The sequence below is a fragment of the Myotis nattereri genome, assembly GCF_964212035.1.
Source record: "Myotis nattereri genome assembly, chromosome: 1".
NCBI lineage: Eukaryota > Metazoa > Chordata > Mammalia > Chiroptera > Vespertilionidae > Myotis > Myotis nattereri.
Genome location: NC_138075.1, coordinates 40,705,170 through 40,728,098, shown reverse-complemented (window position 1 = coordinate 40,728,098; position 22,929 = coordinate 40,705,170). Strand labels below are relative to the sequence as shown.

The window sequence follows — 22,929 nt, the reverse complement described above, 5'->3', positions numbered from 1 at the left end:
AGAATTATTGAGGACCCCAAAGAGCTTTTGTTTACACAGATTGAATCTACCTGTGTATACATTATTAGAACTAAAATTTGAGAAATTCTAAAAATATTTATTTGTTAATTTAGGATATCAATAATAAATCCATTATATGCTAACATGAATAACGTGTTTTTATGAAAAATAGTTCTTTTCCAAAGCAAAAATAAACTAGTGAGAAGATGGACATTTTACATTTGCAAATCCCTTACATGTCTGGCAATAGAAGACAGCTGGATTTTCATGTCACTTGTGCTCAATCTGTTGTGATATGTTGTTTAGGTTGAAATATATGAAGAAAATCCTTCCCTGAAAAACAGTGGCTAGTTCAGCTTGTAAGTCAACCATCTAAGTGCTTTTCTTCCAGTTTACTTCAATATGTAGCAGAATTGTTTTAAGGGCACATTTCATCTCATCACAGAGTATTAAATAAACACACTCTAGAGTCGATATTTAATATTTTTAAAGATATTTTTATTGATTTCCGAGAGGAAGGAAGAGGGAGAGAGAGATAGAAACATCAATGATAAGAGAGAACCATTGATTGGCTGGCTCCTGTATGCACCCGCAACCCAGGCATGTGCCCTTGACTGGAATCAAACCCGGGACCCTTCAGTCTGCAAGCTGACACTCTATCCACTGAGCCAAACCGACTAGGGCAATAAATATTTTTACATCACCCTAGCTGGTGTGGCTCAGCTGGTTGGAGCGTCATCCTGTACACCAGAAAAGTGGTGGGTTTAATTCCTGGTCAGCACATTCCCAGGTTGCAGGTTCAATCCATGGCCCGGCACACATGGAAGGCAACCGATATCTCTCTCTCTCTCTCTCTCTCTCTCTCTCTCTCTCTCTCTCTCTCTCTCTCTCTCTCCTCCTCCTCTCCCTCTCCCTCTCTCTCTCTCCTCCCCTCCTTCCTATATATATGGTGTCCCCAAAAAAGTATACACACTTAAATAGCTAATAGCTGTTAAATTAAAATGAAATGCATTTTAATAGACACTGCCTTTATAATTATTCAGTGTATATGTGTACATTTTGGGGACACTATATAATTAAACACAAACTTACTTTAAAAATATATTTTCACATCAAGTATATTCTAAAATGAAACTGACTTTCTTTTCTAACTGGAAATGCATAGTAGTGAGGAATACAATACAGTATGGTTTTATATCTACCTGTATATACATTATTAGAACTGATTTGTGCTTAGGTCCAGAACTTTTACCCACCATTGCTTTTGTACCATTAGTGAAAATACTAACACAGTTGGCCCAGGATAAATGAGCAGAGGAATTTTCAAAACCTTGAATATACCGCTTGTATTTCTCAGGCATTCACATAAAAGAATATCTTCTTGAATGATTAGTTGGTACTGACACCAGTGAATACAAACAAAATTAGTACTGCTACATCAGATTCATTTATGTTTTCAGTTAAATTTTTAAATCAGTAAATGTCTGTATTATTGGAAATTGGCAATGCCATAATTTCTTTTATGGACTTTACATCTAGCAGGCATTTGTTCAGCAATGTCAACCACGTAAGGCTTTCCTGGTCTCTCAGCTATAATGGGTACTTTACCAGTCAATGCAGTATAATAATAGCCTGTGAAATGCTTGAATGGCTTTTTAATTTCCACCATGGAAAGTTATAAAAATAGTTTTTGGTATTTAAAGTTATCAGCACACCTGCATTTAAAATATCAATTCCTTTTGCTTTACATTCTGAATAATTAGTTTCAAATAATGCTTGGACTATAATGCTACTCAAAAATGTTTTGTTGCAGAAGACACAATAAGGCAAATTATTTACATTTATAAAATCTATTGAAAGATTGTTTTTTAATCCTCACTTGAGGATATGCTTTCACTCATTGAGAGAGAGAGAGAGAGAGAGAGAGAGAGAGAGAGAGAGAGAGAGAGAGAGAGAAAGAGAAAGAGAAAGAGAAAGAAACATCTATATGAGAAAGAAACATCAATTAGTTGCCTCCTACACACTGCTTGACGGGGGATTGAACCTCAACCTAAGTATGTGCCTGACAGGGAATCAAACCCTCAAGAACAGGATGAATCTCTAACCAACTGAGCTATCCAGACAAGACCAAAAATAGTTTTTATGACATTTTATTTGAGAAAACAAGAAAACAATTTCACCCAGTTCCTTTGAGAGAGATTCTTTGTTGAGTCAGAGAATTCTAATACTTTCATCTTTCTCAGCATCTTAGAAGTAAACAGGGATCCTGTGTGTTGAGAAAGATATACTTTTATTGTGCTAAAATATACAAAACATAAAATTTACCACTTTAACTATTTTAAGTGTTCAGTTCAGTGGCATTAAGTACATTCACATTGTTGTGCAACCATCACAACTGTCCATCTCCAGAACATTTTCATCATCCCATACTGAAACTCTGTATCCACTAAACAATAACTCCATATTCCTAAGTAATAATAAATTCTTAAATATGAAAAATTTTTCTTTTAGACTAAAGGATGATTAATATGTAAAATAGTTCAATATCAAATTAAGATTTTTAAAAGTTTTTGGAAAAAATTCTTTTAAAACCACAGTACCCATTCTTGTTGTGTTTCCATGTGAGTTACAATGAAAATTTCAAAATACAACTCAACAATAAGTAAATAAATAAACAATTTAGAAGTGGTGGAAGCTATGAAAACGTTCTTCACAAAGAATATAAAAAAATGGTCAATAAGCACAATATCATTAGTCATCGAGGAAATGCAGATTAAAATCAAAATGATACACTACACATCCACCAGCATGGCTAAAAATAAAAAGATTGACAACCCCAAATGCTAAGGTGTGGAGCAACTGGAACTCTAATACTTTGTTGGAAGTGTTAAATTGGACATCCATTTGGGGAAAGATCTGGTAGTTTCTTATACAGCTGAATTTACACCTACCATATGGCCCAGCAATTTCACTCTTAGGTATTTTTTTTTTTTTTTTTTTTTTTAGTGAAAGCATATGTCCACAAAAAGATTTGTATAAGAATGTTCATAGAAATTTGTCCATCAACATAAAAATGAATAAATGAACTGTCATATAAACAAACTCACATAATTATATAATGGAATTAGTGGAACTAGCTGTGCTGGTTTGCCCCGGACTGAGAAATTTTCTGGGATGTGGGACTTGCAGTGCTAATGCTATGAAACTCTTGAGCAAACCAGCAGTACTGGTACAAAGACCTAACTATCCACCTCGGCAATACAAAGACCTAACTACTGATACATCCAACAACATGGATGAATTTCAAAATGTTATGCTAAATGAATGAAACCTATCAAATAGTTCATATTTTATAAGTTCAGTTATAAGAAGTTCTACAGTAGGCAAAACTATTTTATGGTAAAAACAAAATAGTTGGGGGGAGGAGTATATGGAAACTTTGTGAAATGTAATGTTCTCTATTTTGGTAGAGATTTGGGTTATACAGGTGTACACATTTGTCAAAACTCAAATGGTCAGTTGAGGTTTCTGTCTATTCCGTGTTTTAAAGACACCTGTAAACAAATATTGAACTCTAGTTAATGATATGCATACTGAACTGTTAATGGTATGTGCACTAGAGTGAGGTATAACTCTTCTTTATTTGTCAAGTATGGAATTTTTTTTAAAAAAATAGTGTATAAATGTCAGAGGTGGAAGAAGGGAGAATTATTTTTTGAGGATTGCTCCTGAATAGAATTGTTTGTTATGACTGTTCATTTAGGAAGGTTTTCTTTAACTTTTTACAACACTTTCCATGTGGTCCTTATTTTTTGTTTTGTAATTCTGTATTTTGCAGGAAGAATCTTACTTTGTTTTCTAAATCAATAAACTGCTTTCATTGTTATATGTATGTAATTTGGCTGCAGTTTAATTGCTTTGGTATTACTGATTCTTTGCTCTTTCTCACAATCTTTTTTAAAAAAATTTTATAGCATTTACATGTATAAGCAGACTCTCTCCATATTATAAGATGTCTTTCTATTTCTTAAAGCACTGACTATGTAAATGTATTTATGGTTATTTTAAGAATGGTAATGCTTAGAATATTCTAACTTTTCTTGCTAACTTTTCTTTAATAATATAGTACTTTAAAATTTAGATCTGGATTGGTTTTAGGTTAGCTCTTTTATTACAACTTTTTTGGGGGATTCACAAAAATAAAATGTACATTGCAAAAAATTTTAGCCTTTATTTTTAAAAAATATAATATTGCTAGGGTTTTATTTCTTTTCACACATACTTTTTGGTATGGTAGTGGGTTAGCTTAGAGAAGGTACTCAGTTACTATCCCAACATCTTTTAAGATATCTTTCATCTTTTAGTTCTCTTTCTTCTTATATACCTCTAAAATGTAATGTTCTTATAAGGAAGTCATTTATAATAATGGTTCTCAATCCTACCAAACCCAGTGCAATCCTACCAAATCTTCTAATCACATTTTTAAAAAATACGTTTTTATTGATTTCAGAGAGGAAGGGAGAGAGAGAGATAGAAACATCAATGATGAGAGAGAATCATTGATCTGCTGCCTCCTTCATGCATGTGCCCTTGGCTAGAATCGAACCCGGGACCTTTCAGTCCCCAGGTCAACGCTCTATCCATTGAGCCAAACCACCCAGAGCTCTAATCACATTTTTAATATCCTGTTTCTATCGTGAAATTAAGATTGTTTAACCTACCTACACACATAACTTCAAAAATTCAATGTAATTACCATAATTGTAATAGAAAGAGGAAATATAAGTAATTAACAAATATTTCAATATGAAAATTTGGGGGGCATAGTGTAGTAAGTACTCAGATGCTTATATCTATGCATAGAAGCTGTGCATGGACCACTACAAATGCAAACTGTTACAGGTGTGTTGCATTGGTGTCTTATGTAACACAAGCAGTACTGCTGCAGTTTCATAATTTTCTGAAATATTTGACCATTTTTGACAAAGTTCTGAACAAAACACAAATTTCCCTTAATTTACATGATATATGTGTTTCTTGAAATGTTGGCATCTATTTAAATTATACAAACATAAACTTTGTTTATATGTATAACAGAATTCGGTTTGGGGTTAGATCATTATAAACAGGCTTTTCATCTTCATGAATGTCGAGAAGGACATTGGAAAGTATGAAAGTCAGAGAAGAATTCTCTAATGTGGAGAACTTTCCTACAAATTTCAAGTCATGTAGCATCCATGGTCCTTCGGCGCTAAATGCCATCATTGCCCCTTAATCATTGTGACAATCAAAAGAATATATTAGGTGTTGTTGTTTTTTGCAGTGGATCTCTTTGGCAATTGTGTCACTTTTCAGAATAATATTTTTAATGCATAAGATAAATAGGATTACAAAATAAACCAACTGTATTGAAATACAAACTCCTGCTTACGAATCCTTCAGTGGTGGATACCACACCCCTTTCAATATGCACACTCCATTTGAGAACCACTAAATTATAAGGGCCTTCTATATTTGAGGAATCAGTGAACAGTTTTAGTATTATGGATTGTAAAGTACATTTTTTAGTGCCTACATCATTTTATCTTCAACATAACAGTATCAATGGAGATTAACTCAACTAATATAATCTAATAGAATGAAGCAAATAGCATAGGAGCTGTATTTATATTCTAAGTTTGTATCTTATTGGAAATTAAGTATATCAAATGAATTAATGCTTCTATTTCCCATTCTTTTCTCATTATGATTAACTACCTCTCTGATTAATGTCAATCATAGCTCAGATCTTTTGCCTACTACTTAATCATTATTAAGGGAGTGAGGTAACTAGCAGAACAAATCTTTCTCCATGTGCCATTGGACAAGCTGGCAAAGAGCTTATTTGTATTAACAGGGTAGATTAAACACATGTGGTTCTAAGAATAGGAATTGTAAAGCGAATAATAGTTGTTTCAACAGGTGTTCATTCAGTGTTTTCTAGGAGTGCATTGCAAGAAGTGATTAAGCTGAGCAAGTGGATGAGTACCTTGTCATGACAAATGTGCAGAGTATTGTGATGATGATTTTTATTTCTTTTAGGGTACGTCTCTGTGCCAGACTGTTGTCGTAAGCTCTGTAGTCATTCTTCTGTACTCCTCAAGAGCATGTTATAATTTGGTGGTGATCACCCTATCTCAGGATACATTAGAAAGTCCATTTAATTATGGCTGGTATAATCTTTCAGATAAGGTAAGTATCTACCATGTATTGCCAATCTAAATATGATAATGGAATTAGCCTTAATAGGAGAATATTTTAAGTGTTTGACTTATAAATACTTTTATGAAATCTCTAGCTGCTATCTAAAATACTTAAAACTGGTTTTTTTTAATATATGTTTTTGTAAATATATATATATTTTTATTGATATCAGAGAGGAAGGGAGAGAGAGAAACATCAATGATGGGAGAGAATCATTGATCAACTGCCTCCTGCACACCCACTACTAGCGATCAAGCCCGCAACCCGGGCATGTGCCCTGATGTGGAATCGAACCATGACCTCCTGGTTCATAGGTCGATGCTCAACCACTGAGACACACTGCTTGGGCTATTTTTTTTAACTTCCTTTTTTTGTTGATATACTGATTCCCCATTTCCCCTACCATGCCTACCTCCACCTATCCCACACACCCCTTCCCTCTGGCCATCACTACACTGTTGTCTATGTCTATGGGTTATGCATATATGTTCTTTGGCTAATCCCTTCACCTTCTTTCATCCAGTCTTCCCTACCCCACCCTCTGACAGTTGTCAGTCTGTTCCATGTGAGATCATATGGTATTTGTCTTTCTCTACTGGCTTATTTCACTTAGTATAATATTCTCCAGGTTCATCCATGCAGCACAGTATTCCATTGTGTAAATGTATCATAGCTTTTTTATCCACTCATCTACTGAGGGCACTTAGGCTATTTCCAGGTCTTGGCTATTATAAATAACACTGCAATAAATATAGGGGTACATATATATTTTTGAATTGGTGTTTTGGGATTCTAAGGATACATTCCCAGAAATGGAATCACTGGGTCAAAAGGCACTTCCATTTTTAATCTTTTGAAGAAATTCCGTACTGTTTTCCACAGTCACTGCACCAGTCTGCATTCCCACAAACAGTACACAAGGGTTCCCTTTTCTCCACATCCTCTCCAGCACTTGTTGTTTGTTGATTTGTTGATGATAGCCATTCTGACAGGTGTGAAGTGATATCTCATTGTGGTTTTAATTTGCATCTCTCTGATAATTATTGACTTTGAGCATTTTATCATGTGTCTGTTGGCTATGTCCTCTTTGGAGAAGTGTCTATTCCAGTCCTTTGCCCGTTTTTAAAATAGGATTGTTTGTTTTCCTGTTGTTGAGCTGTATAAGTTCTTTATATATTTTGGAAATTAACCTCTGACCAGATGTATCATTGGCAAATATGTTCTCCCATATAGTGGGTTCTGTTTTCATTTTGTTGATGGTTTCTTTTGCTTTTGATGTAATCCCATTTGTTTATTTTCTCCTTAGTTTCCCATCCCCTAGAAGATATATCAGCAAAAATATTGCTATGAGAGATGTCTGAGTTTTACTAACTATGTATTCTTCTAAGATTTTTATGGTTTGTGACTTACATTTAAGTCTTTTATCCATTTTGAGTTTATTCTTATGTATGGTGTAAGTTGGTGATCTTGTTTCATTTTTTCTATGTCCCTGTCCGATTTTCCCAACACCATTTATTGAAAAAACTGTGTTTACCATTGTTTGTTCTTGCCTTCTTTGTCAAATATTAATTGACTATAAAGGTATGGGTTTATTTCTGGGCTCTGTTCTTTTCCATTGATCTATATGCCTGTTCTTATGCCAGTACCAGGCTTTTTTTATTATTATTACAATGGCCTTGTAGTATAGTTTGATATCGGGTATTGTGTTACCTCCAACTTTATTCTTTCTCAAGATTACTGAGGCTATTCTAGGTCTCTTTTGGTTTCATATACATTTTTGGAATATTTGTTCTAGATCTGTGAAACATGCCATTGGTATTTTAATAGGAATTGTGTTGAATGTATAGATTGCTTTGGGTAGTATGGACATTTTAATGATGTTAGTTCTTTCATCCATGAACACGGACTATGCTTCCATTTATTTGTATCTTCCTCAATTTCTTTCTTCAATGTCCTGTAGTTTTCCAAGTACAGGTCTTTTACCTCCTTGGTTAAATTTATTCCCAAGTACCTTATTTTTGTTGTTGTTGTAATAGTGAGATTTTTTTCTTAGTTTCTCTTTCTGATAGTTCATTATTGGTTTATAAAAATGCCACCAATTTTTTAATATTAATTTTGATTCCTGCTACTTTGCAGAGTTCATTTATTATATTTAGTAGGTTCTTGGTGGAGTCTTCAGGATTTTCTATGTGCAATGTTAATGTCATCTGCGAACAATGACAGTTTTATTACCTCCTTTCCAATTTGTATGCCTTTTATTTCTTCTTCTCGTCTGATTGCTGTGGCTAGGACTTGTAGTACTATGTTGAATTAGAGTGGTGAAAACAGACATTCCTGTCTTGTTGCTCATCTTAAGGGAAATGCTTTTAGTTTTTTCCCGTTGATTATGATGTTGGCTGTAGGTTTGTCATATAGCCTTTATTATGTTGAAGTATGATCCCTCTATTCCCACTTTGCTGAAAGTTTTTATCAAAAATGGGTGCTAGATTTTATGAAATGCTTTTTCTCTATCTATCAATATGATCACATGGTTTTTGTCTTTCAATCTGTTTATGTGATGTATCACATTTGTTGATTTAAGAATATTGTACCAACCTTGAATCCCCAGAATAAATCCCATTTGATCATAATATATGATCTTTTTAATGTATTGCTGAATCCAGTTTGCTAATATTTTGTTGAGGATTTTAGCATCTATGATCATCAGAGATATTGGCCTATAATTTTCTTCCTTTGTAGTGTCTTTTCTGGTTTTGGAATTAGGATAATCTCGGCCTCATAAAAAGAACCTAGAAGTCTTCGCTTTTCTTGGATTTTTTTAGAATAGTTTGAGGAGGATAGGTGTTAGTTCTTCTTTGAATGTTTATTAAAACTCCCCTGTGAAGCCACTTAGGTCAGGTCTCTTGTTTGCTGGGAGTTTTTATTTTTATTACTGTTTCAATAAAAATCCTCACTTACATATGGCACTTGAAATTACTCTTCAGAGAGAACATCTCCCAAAGGAGTATTTTCCTTTCTTTTGTAAAAAATACTAATAGTGCCATAAATCTATTGATCATAACCCTATTTTGCTAATTTTTTAAAAAAAGGATAGTATTTAAATATCTCTAGATAAATTAATTGCCTGTCATTGGCTAGGGAAAACTGGTATTTAATTTGTTAGGATAAACTTAATTCTCTTTTACCCAAGCACTACATATAACCTAAATATTTTGTTTATTTGTAGATGTTTAAGTCATGATCTAATCGAACCATGACCTCCTGGTTCGATTATCAACTTTGATAATTATTGCCTTTGAGCATTTTTTCATGTGTCTGTTGGCTATGTCCTCTTTGGAGAAGTTATTCCAGTCCTTTGTCTGTTTTTAAAAATAGGATTGTTTGTCTTCCTGTTGTTGAGCTGTGTAAGTTCTTTATATATTTTGGAAATTAACCTCTGACCAGATGTATCATTGGCAAATCAGTCTTGGTAATGGAAGATCATTCATAGTTCCTTGGTTGCCTGGGTGTTTGCTATACTAATTCACAGTACTCTAGCTATGCATATTTAAATTCCCAGCGTTCTCCAGTTCCTTCCTTAAAGTGCTTTTTGACATACTGTATGTCATCTCTATTTATATTAATTTAAATTTGTACTGAATTTAAGGAATTCTAGAATCCCCTTATATCAGAATTCAGTTACCTTTTTTAAAAAAAATTTAAATTTATTGATTTTAGAGAGGGAGAGAAAAAGGGAAACATTGATTTGTTGTTCCACTTATTTATGCATTCATTGGTTGCTTCTTGCATGTGCCCTGACCAGGGATCGAACCCTTGGTGTTTTGGGACAATGCTCTAACAAACGGAGATACCCAGCCAGGGCAGAATATCAGTTACCTTTATACAGAGAAGGAATTTACACATGTAACAGATTCTCTTCACTCCTCTTCCCCCTTATCTCTCCCTACATCTAGTAGAGTAGAAACAAATTTAACATGGGGATTAGGCCCAAAAGCATACTTTTAAGTAACAGAAGAGCTGAGCAACGTACATGTTACATTCTCTAAGTGTTAACTCCGGGTAAGTGCTGTTCGCCCATGGAGCAGCTGGAACCGGTCGTCTGTTTTGTGACTCTCTTCCAACTATGGGGACTGAAAATGAGATCACCCCATATTATCCATGTATTAAAAATATTTTCATAAATCGATAAATTGAAAAAGTTGATAGCTTTTTCTTCTATGTAGCATTAATGCATTTTTATATTCTTTAAAGGATAAATATGATTACAATGGAAACCACAAACTATGGAAAATTAATTCAGAGTTTTATGTGCTTGTAGTTAATATATTTTAACTTGCTCTGCCTGAAGCAAGTTAATTGTGGAGAGTGACCGATTATACATAAACCAGATTTCAATATTGCTCTGCCATACTCTATTTACAGGCTCATGTGCAAGATGTAAATGGAGAAGAGTATATAGTATTTGGAATGGTCCTCTTTCTGTGGGAACATGTGCCAGCATGGTCGGTGGTACTATTTTTCCGGGCACAGAGATTAAACCAGAATTTGGTAAGATATCATAATCTTCCCTAATGCCTGTTCTCCTTACTTTTAAAAATAATGGAACATTTATATTGATTGTCTGTCTATGTTTAGCAAAGTTTAAGACTAAAAAGCATTATAGATTCTAGCCTCCTGTCTTAATTGAAAAGTAAATCTTCATATGTTATCTAATACTTTTTTCACAGGCACCTGCTGGCATGATAAATAGTCACGGTTATAGTCCCAGAGCTTATTTTTTTGACAATCCAAGACGATATGATAGTGATGATGACCTGCCAAGACTGGGAAGTTCAAGAGAAGGAAGGTAGATGTACTGAATTAGTACTAAAATAGATTTAAAGGAGCAAATCTAAGCTTTAACCCAAATGTGTAGTAGGTGATTTGGTGTTACAAATCAATAAATAAAATCATTTGATATTGAAGCTTAGAGTAGCAGATGTTAAATCCATGGTGGGACCTGTACTATAAAGAACTATCATTGAATTCTAAGCCTTTGTGGTAAAATAGTACCAGTTCATTTCAGGATCCTTTATTGGTTCAAAGCTGGTGGGCATTGGTGAGCAGGAAAGAAATACTGTTATAGTGAATATATATATATATATATATATATATATATATATATATATATTTTCCTTATCTATATACTAGTGCTATTCAAAATCCACAGTGAAACCCTAGATAAAACTCTTGGGAACCTTAGATGGCAGGGAAATCATTTGTGACCTCTTTAATTCCAAAATCATTGCAAATCCAAACCATTCACCTGTGTATCAGGGCAAAATGAAAGCCTCAGTGCACACCGATATAATGCTTTTAGCTTGCTAGAGCATTTTTTATGATCCTCACTTCATCTGTTTTTTATCCTGTTTTTCATCTGTAACTTAACCCATTTTTTAGCCTGTTTTTCATCTGTAAATAGGAATAATAGAATCTATAGGGCTGTTATGAAGATTACTATAAATGAGTATGTGTGCATATATACATAATTCTACATGTGTATGCCAAATGTCTTAGAATAGAACCTAGTACATAATATGTACTATTATTATTATCTGATAATCAAGTTCTAGTTCTGAGTGGTACTTATTCATTATTTTGTAATATATTATATACATTCAAGGATATTAGGTAAAAATCATTAAATTTTATAGAAAGTCATTATGTTATTTCAATATGTTATAAAATTCATTGAAAACTAAAAATGCCAGTGTGACTTATATACTGATCACAGTCCTGTGCCTTTCTTTGTTGTTGCAGTTTATCAAATTCACAAGGGTTGGGCTGGTATGGCACCATGGCAGGGTGTGGCAGCAACAGTTACACCGTCTCTCCCCACCTGAATGGACCTATGACAGATACTGCTCCTTTGCTCTTTACTTGTAGTAATTTCGATTTGAACAATCACCATAGCTTATATGTAACACCACAAAACTGACAGCATTACCAAGTTGTGATTCTTCAGTTGTTTTTCATGAATGTGTGTATTCAATGCATTTAAATGCCATCTACATAAACATTCCATTATCTTTTGCAACTGAAAACAACGCCTGGAAATGTGGCTGTGTTCAGCAGAGGACACAGCGATTACTTTGACCTCTTCATAGTACAGAGAAGTTAAATGGAACATTTGGAGTGGGAGAAAAGAGAGATTAGATCTTAAGGCCCTCGATGGTCTCCAAACAACTTGACTGTGGAACATCAAAAGCATATTTGCATATTTGCACTTTTATCTTTGTTCTGAAGAGTACACTGCAGTCCTCAAAGTCATACTCCAGTGTTCACCCTGCGATATTATATTGTACACCAAATTAAGAGGCAATTTTCCTATTAAAATAAACGTCTGTGTATTACATGGTGTACTCTATATGGAATTTTTACCCAATAAAAATTTTACAGTGTGAAAAGTGCACAGAACTAAAGCATAAAAATGTATTATTCTTTTTTAAAATATACTTAAAAATATGTAATCATTGAAGATAGTTCTTTTAAGCATGATCATAAAATACCAACTTCAATTATTCAAACAATCTTTTTTTTTTTTTTTTTTAATGATAGTAGTAAACCTTTACAGTGATGACCAGCAGTGTTCTTTGGAAAGCCACAGTTATTTCTTCAAGAAGAAAGTACACCAGTGAAAATTATGTGGCTACTTTGAGTAGAAGTAGTCAAGTGATTATTTTGTATGATTAAGATACATGTAGTAGGTTAAGCATGATTCTTCAAGAAAGCAATAGTGGTTTTTGCATAGGGATATTTTGGTAGAAATCTCTTGGGACTAAACAAGTTTACAGATGCATTTAAGAGTTATTCATGAAATATACAATTCTAAGTTAAAACATGAATACATTTGCAAAAGCAATTGATTTAGCAGAAACAAGATTTTACCTGGTTTTACCGGAAAAGCAGGATTGTCCTCAGGTAAATTTAATCATGATACATCATTGCAGTGAACTCAAGTGCAATACTTTGTAAGACATAAGTCCTCCTTTAGTTTTCACATTTTTATATCTTATATGGGCAAAGCCAAATTAAATTTAATTCCAACAATATATAAATAAGCAAACTGATATGAAGGTACTAACTAGGTAAGTATAAAACCAGTGGTTAGCAACATTGGAATACTTTTTGAATTATATTAAAACTGTCTTGAATATCCTATCCCAAATCTAAAAAAATATATGGTAGGCTAAGGTAATAGAGAATTTTAAAATGCACTTTCTACCAGTGTTTATATTAAGAGAAGGATTGCTGCATACCTCAAGATGCCAAGGGAACAGGCAACATTGGGAAGCTGTCACAGCATACTTTAAGACACCTAACTTTATACAATTGTCTGCTGATCTGTTTCTTCAGAACTGGAACTAATAAGACAACTGTCCTTTTCTGTCTCTTAATTTTATTTGAAAGTTATGTTTTATTTCTACTCTCGCTTAAAATACCTTTCAACTTTTTAATAATGGATGCAGTAACTTCACAAAAGTATAACAGTACGTGAAACCCCCAAGGAATAAATGAAATTTTTAATGCTTTCGGTCTTTTGGGAGGCTGGTACACAGCCAAATAAATTTATTCTTTTTATCATACAAGATGACTTTGAATTCAATCAGAAGCATAAACCTATAGTTATGCTACTTTAGGTTCATAAGTTCTCTTATTGTAACCAAATTATTTTAAAATGTATATTACAGAAGTTAACCTTGGTATTTACATGACAATAGAGTATGCAGCTCAGTATATTGTGATTACAACTTCAGTTATTAGATTTCTTTTCAGAAAGCCAACTATTAATTTTCCTAATAATGTTAGGTATTTGATTATCTGAAGCTGTATGACAAGATTTGTGTTAACCCTTGGGATTCAAATATAGGACATTTTTTTCTAGTAAGGCTTCCCTAGATAATGTTTCTATTTGACCAGATAAGCAAAGATTACTTTTTTAAAAAAAAGTATTTTAGATAAAATACTGTAACTTGATTCTTTCAATTGCTTTAGTTGGTTCCTCCAAATTTGAGATTTATAAATATATTCTTATGACTGACTACGGTACCTAAATTCTTGCCTTTGTCTCTTTATACACATCTCCCACAATACATCACCAAAGACAAAGAAATATAAGCTTCTGGCCCAATTTTTGCTTGAAAATTCCAAAGCACTAGGAGCACTTTAAGTTTGGTCTTGAAAGGAGTTGTTTATAAAATCAAAGGGCTACCGATTCCTTGTTCATCCTGCACTGAAGCACATGATGACAATTTCAAACCTTCCTCTTGATTCATTAATTAGAACAATGCATTTCATTGCTTAAGTGTGTAATTCTACAGTTATTAGCAGTACTTGTTTTTATCATTTCATTTGGGTGGCCATTAATTTTGAAACTCTTACCACTCATTATAGCTGGTTGTAGTTTTTATTAAAGATGTAATTTATAGCTAGTAGCTCTTTTATGCATAGCTGCCTTTTTATTGTTTAACAGTGTTTCTCAGCTATATGATCAGTTTCAAACTGGTTGTAAAAGTGTAGCTGTGGTCAATGAATGTATTTATTTGTTGTTTCACTAAATTGTAACAAAACACTCCTGTTAAAATAAAAGTGTTTGTGCTTTTATTTGAAGGTCTGGTTTTCTTAATCTCTCTTAATGAACTATACCAAATGAGTTTCTGCTACATAAGGATAAGAACCCTAGTGCTACCAGAGAGAGAAAAAAGAGGAATTACAATATACTCTGATAGTGAGCTTGTAATTACTCATACCTGACCATCATGTTCCTTAGTATTATACAGTAATTTTGATAACTGCTATACACTGTACTTTAAACGATATAGATAGCACATGTTTATTTAAACACTAAAAAACCTTGTATGAAATAACTTATAACCCCCCTCCTTTCCCTTAAACTAGAGGCTCGGTTTTGTGCACTCAGGGGGGAGGGAGGGCCTCTCAGCCCGGCCTGTACCCTCTCGCAGTCTGGGACCACTTAGGGGATGACCACCTGCTGGCTTAGGCCCCCTCCATGGGGGATTGGGCCTAAGATGGCAATCAGACATCCCTCTGGCAGCCCAGGAGCCCTCGGGGGATGTCCACTTGCCAGCAGGGAGCAGGCCTAAACTGCAGTCGGACATCCTTAGCGCTGCTGAGGAGGCAGGAGAGGCTCCCACCATCACTGCTGTACTGGCAGCCATCAGCCTTGCTTGTGGCTGAGCAGAGCTCCTCCCATGTGAGAGCGCCCTGACCACCAGAGGGCAGCTCCTGCATTGAGCGTCTGCCCCCTGGTGGTCAGTGTGTGTCATAGTGACCAGTCATTCCCAGTCCTTCTGCTGTTAGGGTCAGTTTGTATATTACCCTTTTACTATATAGGATAGAGGCCTGGTGCACGGGTGGGGGCCAGCTGGTTTGCCCTGAAGGGTGTCCCGGATCAGGGTGGGGGTCCTGCTTGGGTGCCTGGCCAGCCTGGATGAGGGGCTGATGGCTGTTTGCAGCTGGTCACACCCCCTTCAGAGTGGGGGTCCCCACTGGGGTGCCTGGCCAGTCTGGGTAAGGGACTGAGGGCCGTTTTCAGACTGTCGGGTGACTGAAGCTCCCAACCTCTCCTTTTTTTCTTTTAATTCTGGGATTTATTTACCTTCTATGGCTGTCACTGGAACTGAGAGCCGGCTTTAGCTCTGAGCCTCGGCTCCAGCTCTGAGACCTCAGCTGCTGAAAGTAGGAATCTAGGGTTTGTTTGGCTTCTATAATTGCAACATTGTTGTGGTCCTGCTTGCTCCAGCTCTGACGGCTGAAAGCAGGTTTCTGGGTTTGTTTAGCTTCTATAATTGCAACATTGTTTCTTAGAGTGCAGCTCAGAGGCCGGCAGCAGCAGGCGGGAAACCTTGGCTTCCTCCATCACTGGAGCAAGCAAGCTTCCTGTTCGCTTCAGCTGCCTGGCTGCCAGCCGCCATCTTTGCTGGCAGTTAATTTGCACATCACCCTGATTAGCCATTGGGAAGGGTAGCAAAGTTACAGTTAATTACCATGTTTGTCTATTATTAGATAGGATAGGGATAAATTTAGCCCATAATCTTGGGCAGTTATTCTTTGATTATTAAAAAATTCCTCAATGATGTTACCTTTTCCCCTGAAAGAAGAGGTCTTACTATTTTTTCCATAATTGACCGTTTTCATAGTCCACCAAAACCACACCAAATTTTGAATACAATTTCAGGACCTTTATTGACTCCCCTAAAGTTCACAGATCTTTGGGAATCCACTGACTGTTGCTGTGAAGAACATTTGGAGTGAAAATATGACCTCTAGTAGAATAAAGTTATTATTTTAAAAGCAATTTATTCAACAAACATTCATTTATTAAGTGTTCATATGCCAAAAACTATGCTATAGAGATGCAAAAATGGATCAAGTTCCTTTTCCTGCCCTTAAGGAGCTCACATTCTAGTAGAGGAGGCTTTAAAAAACAAAAATAATACAGTACAATAAGTGCCACAATAGAGGTAGGTTGTAATTACAGTGGTAACACAAATAAAAGAAGTTAGTTATGGTCCTCCTGGGATGAAACGAGAGATTTCACAGAGGTGATGCTTTATGGGGGACTGCAGGGGGACAGAAATTTTCCAGGTGGGGAAGGATAGCTAGGGCAAATTGATGCAAAGAGAACAGCATGAACCAAGGTGTAGGGGACTGACCATGGTGCATTTGAAGAACTCTAAGTCCATTTTATCAAAATGTGGGTGGTGGGGGATGTGGGACTGGGAAACACACATCAGAGAACCTTGTTAGAGTGCTTCTAGAAAACCCACTCTAGTAGCATCGTGGAACAAAACAGAAAAAACAGGCTGGGTATAAGACAGGTTAGTGTAGTACTTTAGGTAAGAACAATCAATTAAAATGAAAAGACAGTGATGTATCAGAGATATGGAGATAAAATCCCTAGCACTTAGACACTGACTGGATAGGGGTAAGATGGAGGAAAGGAGTGAGCCTAGAGAATTTAGATGATAATGGTTCTGAATTTAACCAGAGTAAGGAACATAGGTATAAGAGTAGGCTTGGGGGAGAATGAATGCTTTAAGACAACCAAGTAAAGATATGTCGTAGACAGATGGAGAAGTGTGAGCTAAAGATAAGGATTTAGAAATCACTGAATTGGAATTACCCAAAAGTAAGAAGTGGTGGTGATTAAGAGAGCAAGAATGAGAGCCTGAGGAGTATAAATTAAATCAGGTAAAAGAAAGGCATCCAGGATTAAGTGAAATATAAGGAAATCAGAGGTTTAGAAGGGGATTTTTGAAGAAGGGGTTGTCAACAATGTCAAATGCATAAAAAATAAAGTCAAATAAGAAATGCCTTTTGACCTGAACTGTGGATTTAGAACTGGGAGTTTAGACTTCAAAGGAAGAAATTGTTAAGAACTACAGAGCCAAAAGCCCGATTTTAGTTAAAGAGCAAGTGGAAGGTGACAAAGTGAAGATAGGAATTTATTTCAAAAAAATGTTGGCTGTTAAAAAAGGGCAGGGGCATGAGAGAGGTATACAGGCAAATTACCATTTAAATCCACCTACCACATTTTCAGAGCACTACAAATGTCCTTAAACTTTTATATATGGTAATTATTTCATAGTCCTTTGAGTCTCCAAGAATATTGATTTAACTAGTAAGTTAATGTCTTTCTTTTTCTACCCTATTCAAATGAAGGGGAAAAAGGGAAATACAACATATTGTTAAACTTAGCTCTGAAATTATTCATTTAAAATATACAGAGTATATATTCATACATTCATTCAACAAATATTTATTGGATACCCACTATGTGTTTAACACTACACCAGGTCTTAGGGACACAGAGAAGAAAAAGAATACAGCAGTGTAAAATGACATTTCTAAACCATTATATAAATAAACCCTACTTCATTAATAATGTGACATATAAAGAGGCACATAATTTTGAGGTATAGTTTCTTTTTTCTCTATAATCACCATGTGATATAAATTCCCAAACCCCTTCAAAAATTTTTATCATTGAAGAGCTTTCACTAATAAAACCTCCAAAAGTTCAGTTTTTAAGGAGAAAAAGGAAATGAATACCAAAAAATAAATTAAATGACATCCCTGTGAGTTTACAGATCAAACATTAAAAGGGCGACAAAACAAACTCAAAATGATTCCTTATTCTAAGGCTTATCACATTACAGTTCCAGATTTTTTTTTTCCTGAAAAAAATCATTTTAAATAAATTACTCAGTATTACAAACTAAGGTATGTAGGGTTCAAAGGGCCTGTCACTGACTTTCAAATGATTGAGTTAAAAATAGTATGTGTATATAGAGAGAGCAAGAAAGATAAAGCAAATATTAACAATCAATGAATCTGGATAAAAGTTCTTTGTACTATCCTAGAAACTTTCCTGTAAATTTGAAATTATATAAAAATAAAAGATTTCTCCTAAATTTATTCAATATTAGGTAAAGTATTATGAGAATAAATGTATAAATCTTTTCAACTTTTCACAATGCATAGAAATCCCCTATACCATTTAGTTCTGATTGTATCTTTCAACAAACAAAACCAAGCCAATCAAAATAGTAACATAATTCTAAAAGTGACATTTTTTTTCATATCAATATATTTTGGAGTTGCCAGATAAAACACAAAGCTAACCAGTTAAATTTGAATTTTAAATAAGGAATAATTTTTTTGTTTTTAAGTATGTCCCAAATATTGCATGCAACATACTTACATTTTTAAAAATTTTTGTTTATCTGAAACTCAAATATAACTGGGCATTCTGTATTTTTATTTACTAAATCAGTTAAGTCCAAATGTATTGAAAACTTTTAGGCTGTTAATTATGGGTTATTCATGAGCCTCCTTAGTATTTTTCTATTAAACACTTGTCACATTGGCCATAGTTTTATTTATATTACATCTTACACAAAATTCTGGTTTGAGAGACTTACAACATCAGGTACTGCTAACATAGATGAATTTAATAATCCTGATTTATTCAATATTAAACTCTAAAATGTGTACCACATTACCAAAGTATCTTTTATTCACAATATTATACATAGACTTAATACAATTTTTAAAAATGTTTACTTAAAATAATATAATTCTCCTTTTACAAAAGCAGCTTTATAAAATATTTGCCTTAAGACTGTCATTGTTATGCCTTTGAATGAAATTCCACTCTTTGACCTCCATTGTCCAGAACAGGCACATCTCAACTCATTTTCTTTAACGAACATTTTGCAACAAGTTCCTGAAGTTTTCTAATTCTTTCACACTTGTAGAAATTCTGTAACAAACAAATTTTTTTTTTTCCACTCAGAAATTATCTTAGGTAACTTTTCTCTGAAAGTTATTCACTTTGCACTTATCGAGCACAGAAAAAAATTTTTTAAGTAATTTATTTCAACAAATTTAAAGGTACATAAATCATTTAATCTATTTTGATGTACTTTAGTTCTTAACTTGATGTGGTAAAACTAAGATAGTATTGCCCAGAAATTTGTTATATTTAAGTATTCATAACTTATTATTAAAGTTTTAAATTATAGAATTACAAAGTACAAAAATATTAAAATACTCATTATTTTAAGTAATCATAAGTATATTCATATGCTTAGTATTTAAAGTACATACATATAAGTAGATCATTAAAATATGCATTTTAAATATGCATAAGTCTACAAGTGCTGAAAACTAATCATCATATTTAGTAAATATACAAAGAACCAAAGCTTTTGGACTTTAAAGAGTAAGAATAGTAAACATGTGATCAAATTGTTCTTACTAATTTTTATAAAAAGTAAAGTTTGTTCATTACTTCAAGTGCAGTTTAGCTCTGCTCACCACCATGAAAGAAGGAGCAGAGTACTCAATGAAATATAACTGTCAAGCTTCTGGGTACTAAACAATAATTTTGGCCTGAGCCAGTTTGGCTTATTGGATAGAGCATTGGCCTATGGATCAAAGGGTCCCGGGTTTGATTCCCCATCAAAGGCACATAACTTGGTTGCAGGCTCTTCCCCTACCCGAGCCCTGGTCAGGGCTCATGCAGGAGGCAACTAATTGATGTGTTTCTCTCACATCAATGTTTCTGTCTTTCCCTCTCTCTTCCACTCTCCCTAAAAATCAATGTAAAAATACCTTCGGGTGAGGATTAATAACAACAAAAAATAATTTTGGAGGTCAATTATTTCAAACCCAAAATATTAAATCATAACTGTTAGTCCTTAGAAAATATTAGTTTTTCCAAATCTCTGCATCTTTATATATGAGAGGCCAGAAAGAAGTACAGATATACTTAAATTTAATAATGTAAGTGCCTTATTTCAAATTTATCTTCCAATCATTTTTATGAAATTAAATTATTTTTAAAGAATTATTAACCTTTTTACATAGGGGTGAATTTACAAAGAAATTTTACATCTACACCTATACAAAACATGAGTTTTTCCAGGACCTTTAGAAAATATTTGGGTCCTAGCTGGTTTGGTTCAGTGGATAGAGCACCGGCCTATGGACTGAAGGGCCCAGGGTTCGATTCCAGTCAAGGGCACATGCCTGGGTTGCAGGCTCAATCCCCAGTAGGGGGCATGTAGAGGCAGCCAATCAATGATTCTCTCATCACATGTTTCTATTTCTCTCTTCCTCTCCCTTCCTCTCTGAAATCAATAAAAAATATATATTAAAAAGATATTTGGGCAGCACAAGAAACTACTTTTAAATAATTGGAGCCCTAGACCATGTGGTTCAGGGGTTAATGCGTCAGCCCACAGACTGGAGTGTCGAAGGTTCAATTCCCTGTCAAGGGCATGTACCTGGGTTGCAGGTTCAATCCCCAGCCCCAGTCCAAATGAGCAAGTGTAGCAACAAGTCAACGTTTCCCTCTCAGATTGATGTTTTTCTCTCTCCCTTTCCCCGTCTCTCCCTTCAACTCTCTAAAAAAAATCAATGGAAATATATCCTTGGGTGAGGGTTAACAACAAAAATAATAAAAATAATTAAAAAATATACAAATTCAGTAAGATGAATTTTGAGGTCCAATCAGTAAACTAATCATGACTATAAAAGTCAACAGATAAAAATAAAGAATATCACGTAATGATTGTTTGTATCTACATACTTAAGGTATCATAAGATCCTAGAATTCCATAATGAGATAATTTCACTCTAAAGGATATTCCTTACCCAGTTTTATCTGAGAGCATATATGTTGCATTAGACTTACTTGATAGCAGAAACAATTTTAATACATTTAAACTAACCTTCCAAATGCATTAAATAATGATACTATTTCTTGTCTGGTGAGTTGGAATTCGTAACTGGGCCCACTTTCTGGCATATTTGCTATCAGTTTCTCAGAAAACAAGATCTTCAGAGCAGTACCCAAACCCTGAGTCTATAATAGAAATAAGAAAAAAGGAAAATATCAGAAAATGCTTTGTGCAAAGAATAAATGAAAAATAGGATTGAGATAGATTTGCTTACCTGAAGCTTTCCCCACAGTCTACATTTAAAACAACCAACACAATCCATGATTCTTGAAATATTTCTAAAATGCAGTCGAAATTCCTCCTAAGAACAAGTAACAAAATTATATTAAGCTGCAGTATATAGTCAAATACTATTTTCTGAATGCCTGTGAGGTATTCTGTTGTATGTGATTATTAACTATGTCAAAGGGGGAAACAAGGGTTGGATGGCGTCATTTACCAAAAAAAAAAGAAAGAGATGGAAGAGAAAAAAATAAAAATCTTTGGCTTCATGGTAGTTAAAAAATCATAGTAGGTGAGAAAAATCAGATATTATTATTATTATTATTATTCAAAAATATACAGAATATAGTGAACATCCATGTACCCTTTACCAAGTTTTATAAAGAAACCATTACAAGTAAAATTGAACATTCTGAATTAAAAAATATATATATTTGTTATTGATTTCAGAGAGGAAGGGAGAGAAAAAGAGAGATAGAAACATCAATGATGAGAGAGAATCACTGATCGGCTGCCTCCTGCACAACCCACACTGGGGATCAAGCCAGCAACCCGGCATATGCCCTGACCATGAATCGAACTATGATCTCCTGCTTCATAGGTCAATGCTCAACGACTGAGCTACACCAGCCGAACTGAATTTTTTGTTTTTCTACTTTTAATAAATGTGTGTATGTCTTTGAACATCAGGGTACTATATTGTTTATAATAGGGCAACAGACATCTAGCTCATCCAAAAGTAATAGATGTCCTTAACTAATAAGGAGAAGAGAAGGGAAGCCAAGAACACATCTTCATTTACTCCAAAGGTAAGAATTATCAATTGATCCTCGACGGGACTCCCTCTATCCTGGACTGATACTAGAATCAGCTTACAGTATTATAAGCAGGAAACCTGACATACATTTCAGATGAAACATCCAGTGTACCAACTGACCTATAATTTGGGGAGCATATAGTGTTCTTCTCTTTTTTTCAATAACCACACACTGGGCTCAACCAGAAGAGAACAGGACCAAAGATCTAAAACTGGGAATAAATCAGTAAAGATTGGAACCCGCTATTCAAAGCAGACTTCAATTCACTCTAATTTACTCAATTCAGTCTTTCCCCAGATGTTTCATTCAGCTTGAGGCTCTGAAACAGCTGTAAC

At 34.4% G+C, this 22,929-nt stretch overlaps 2 protein-coding genes across 2 annotated transcripts in view; one reads left to right on the top strand and one right to left on the bottom strand.

Annotated features, from left to right (window-relative positions):
• Window positions 1-14,886, top strand: part of GPR137C (G protein-coupled receptor 137C) — a 54,552-nt gene extending 39,666 nt beyond the window's left edge. The window contains exons 4-7 of the mRNA XM_081113232.1: window positions 6,082-6,231; window positions 10,666-10,791; window positions 10,971-11,089; window positions 12,043-14,886. Coding sequence (XP_080969358.1) covers window positions 6,082-6,231; window positions 10,666-10,791; window positions 10,971-11,089; window positions 12,043-12,220 — 573 coding nt within the window. The 3' untranslated portion in view covers window positions 12,221-14,886. The remainder of the gene's footprint in view (window positions 1-6,081; window positions 6,232-10,665; window positions 10,792-10,970; window positions 11,090-12,042) is intronic.
• Window positions 14,887-16,469: 1,583 nt separating this feature from the next.
• Window positions 16,470-22,929, bottom strand: part of ERO1A (endoplasmic reticulum oxidoreductase 1 alpha) — a 43,340-nt gene continuing 36,880 nt past the window's right edge. The window contains exons 13-15 of the mRNA XM_081113236.1: window positions 21,769-21,855; window positions 21,546-21,679; window positions 16,470-19,570 (exon numbers count right to left, since the gene is read on the bottom strand). Of these exons, the coding sequence (XP_080969362.1) occupies window positions 19,510-19,570; window positions 21,546-21,679; window positions 21,769-21,855 (282 nt within the window). The 3' untranslated portion in view covers window positions 16,470-19,509. The remainder of the gene's footprint in view (window positions 19,571-21,545; window positions 21,680-21,768; window positions 21,856-22,929) is intronic.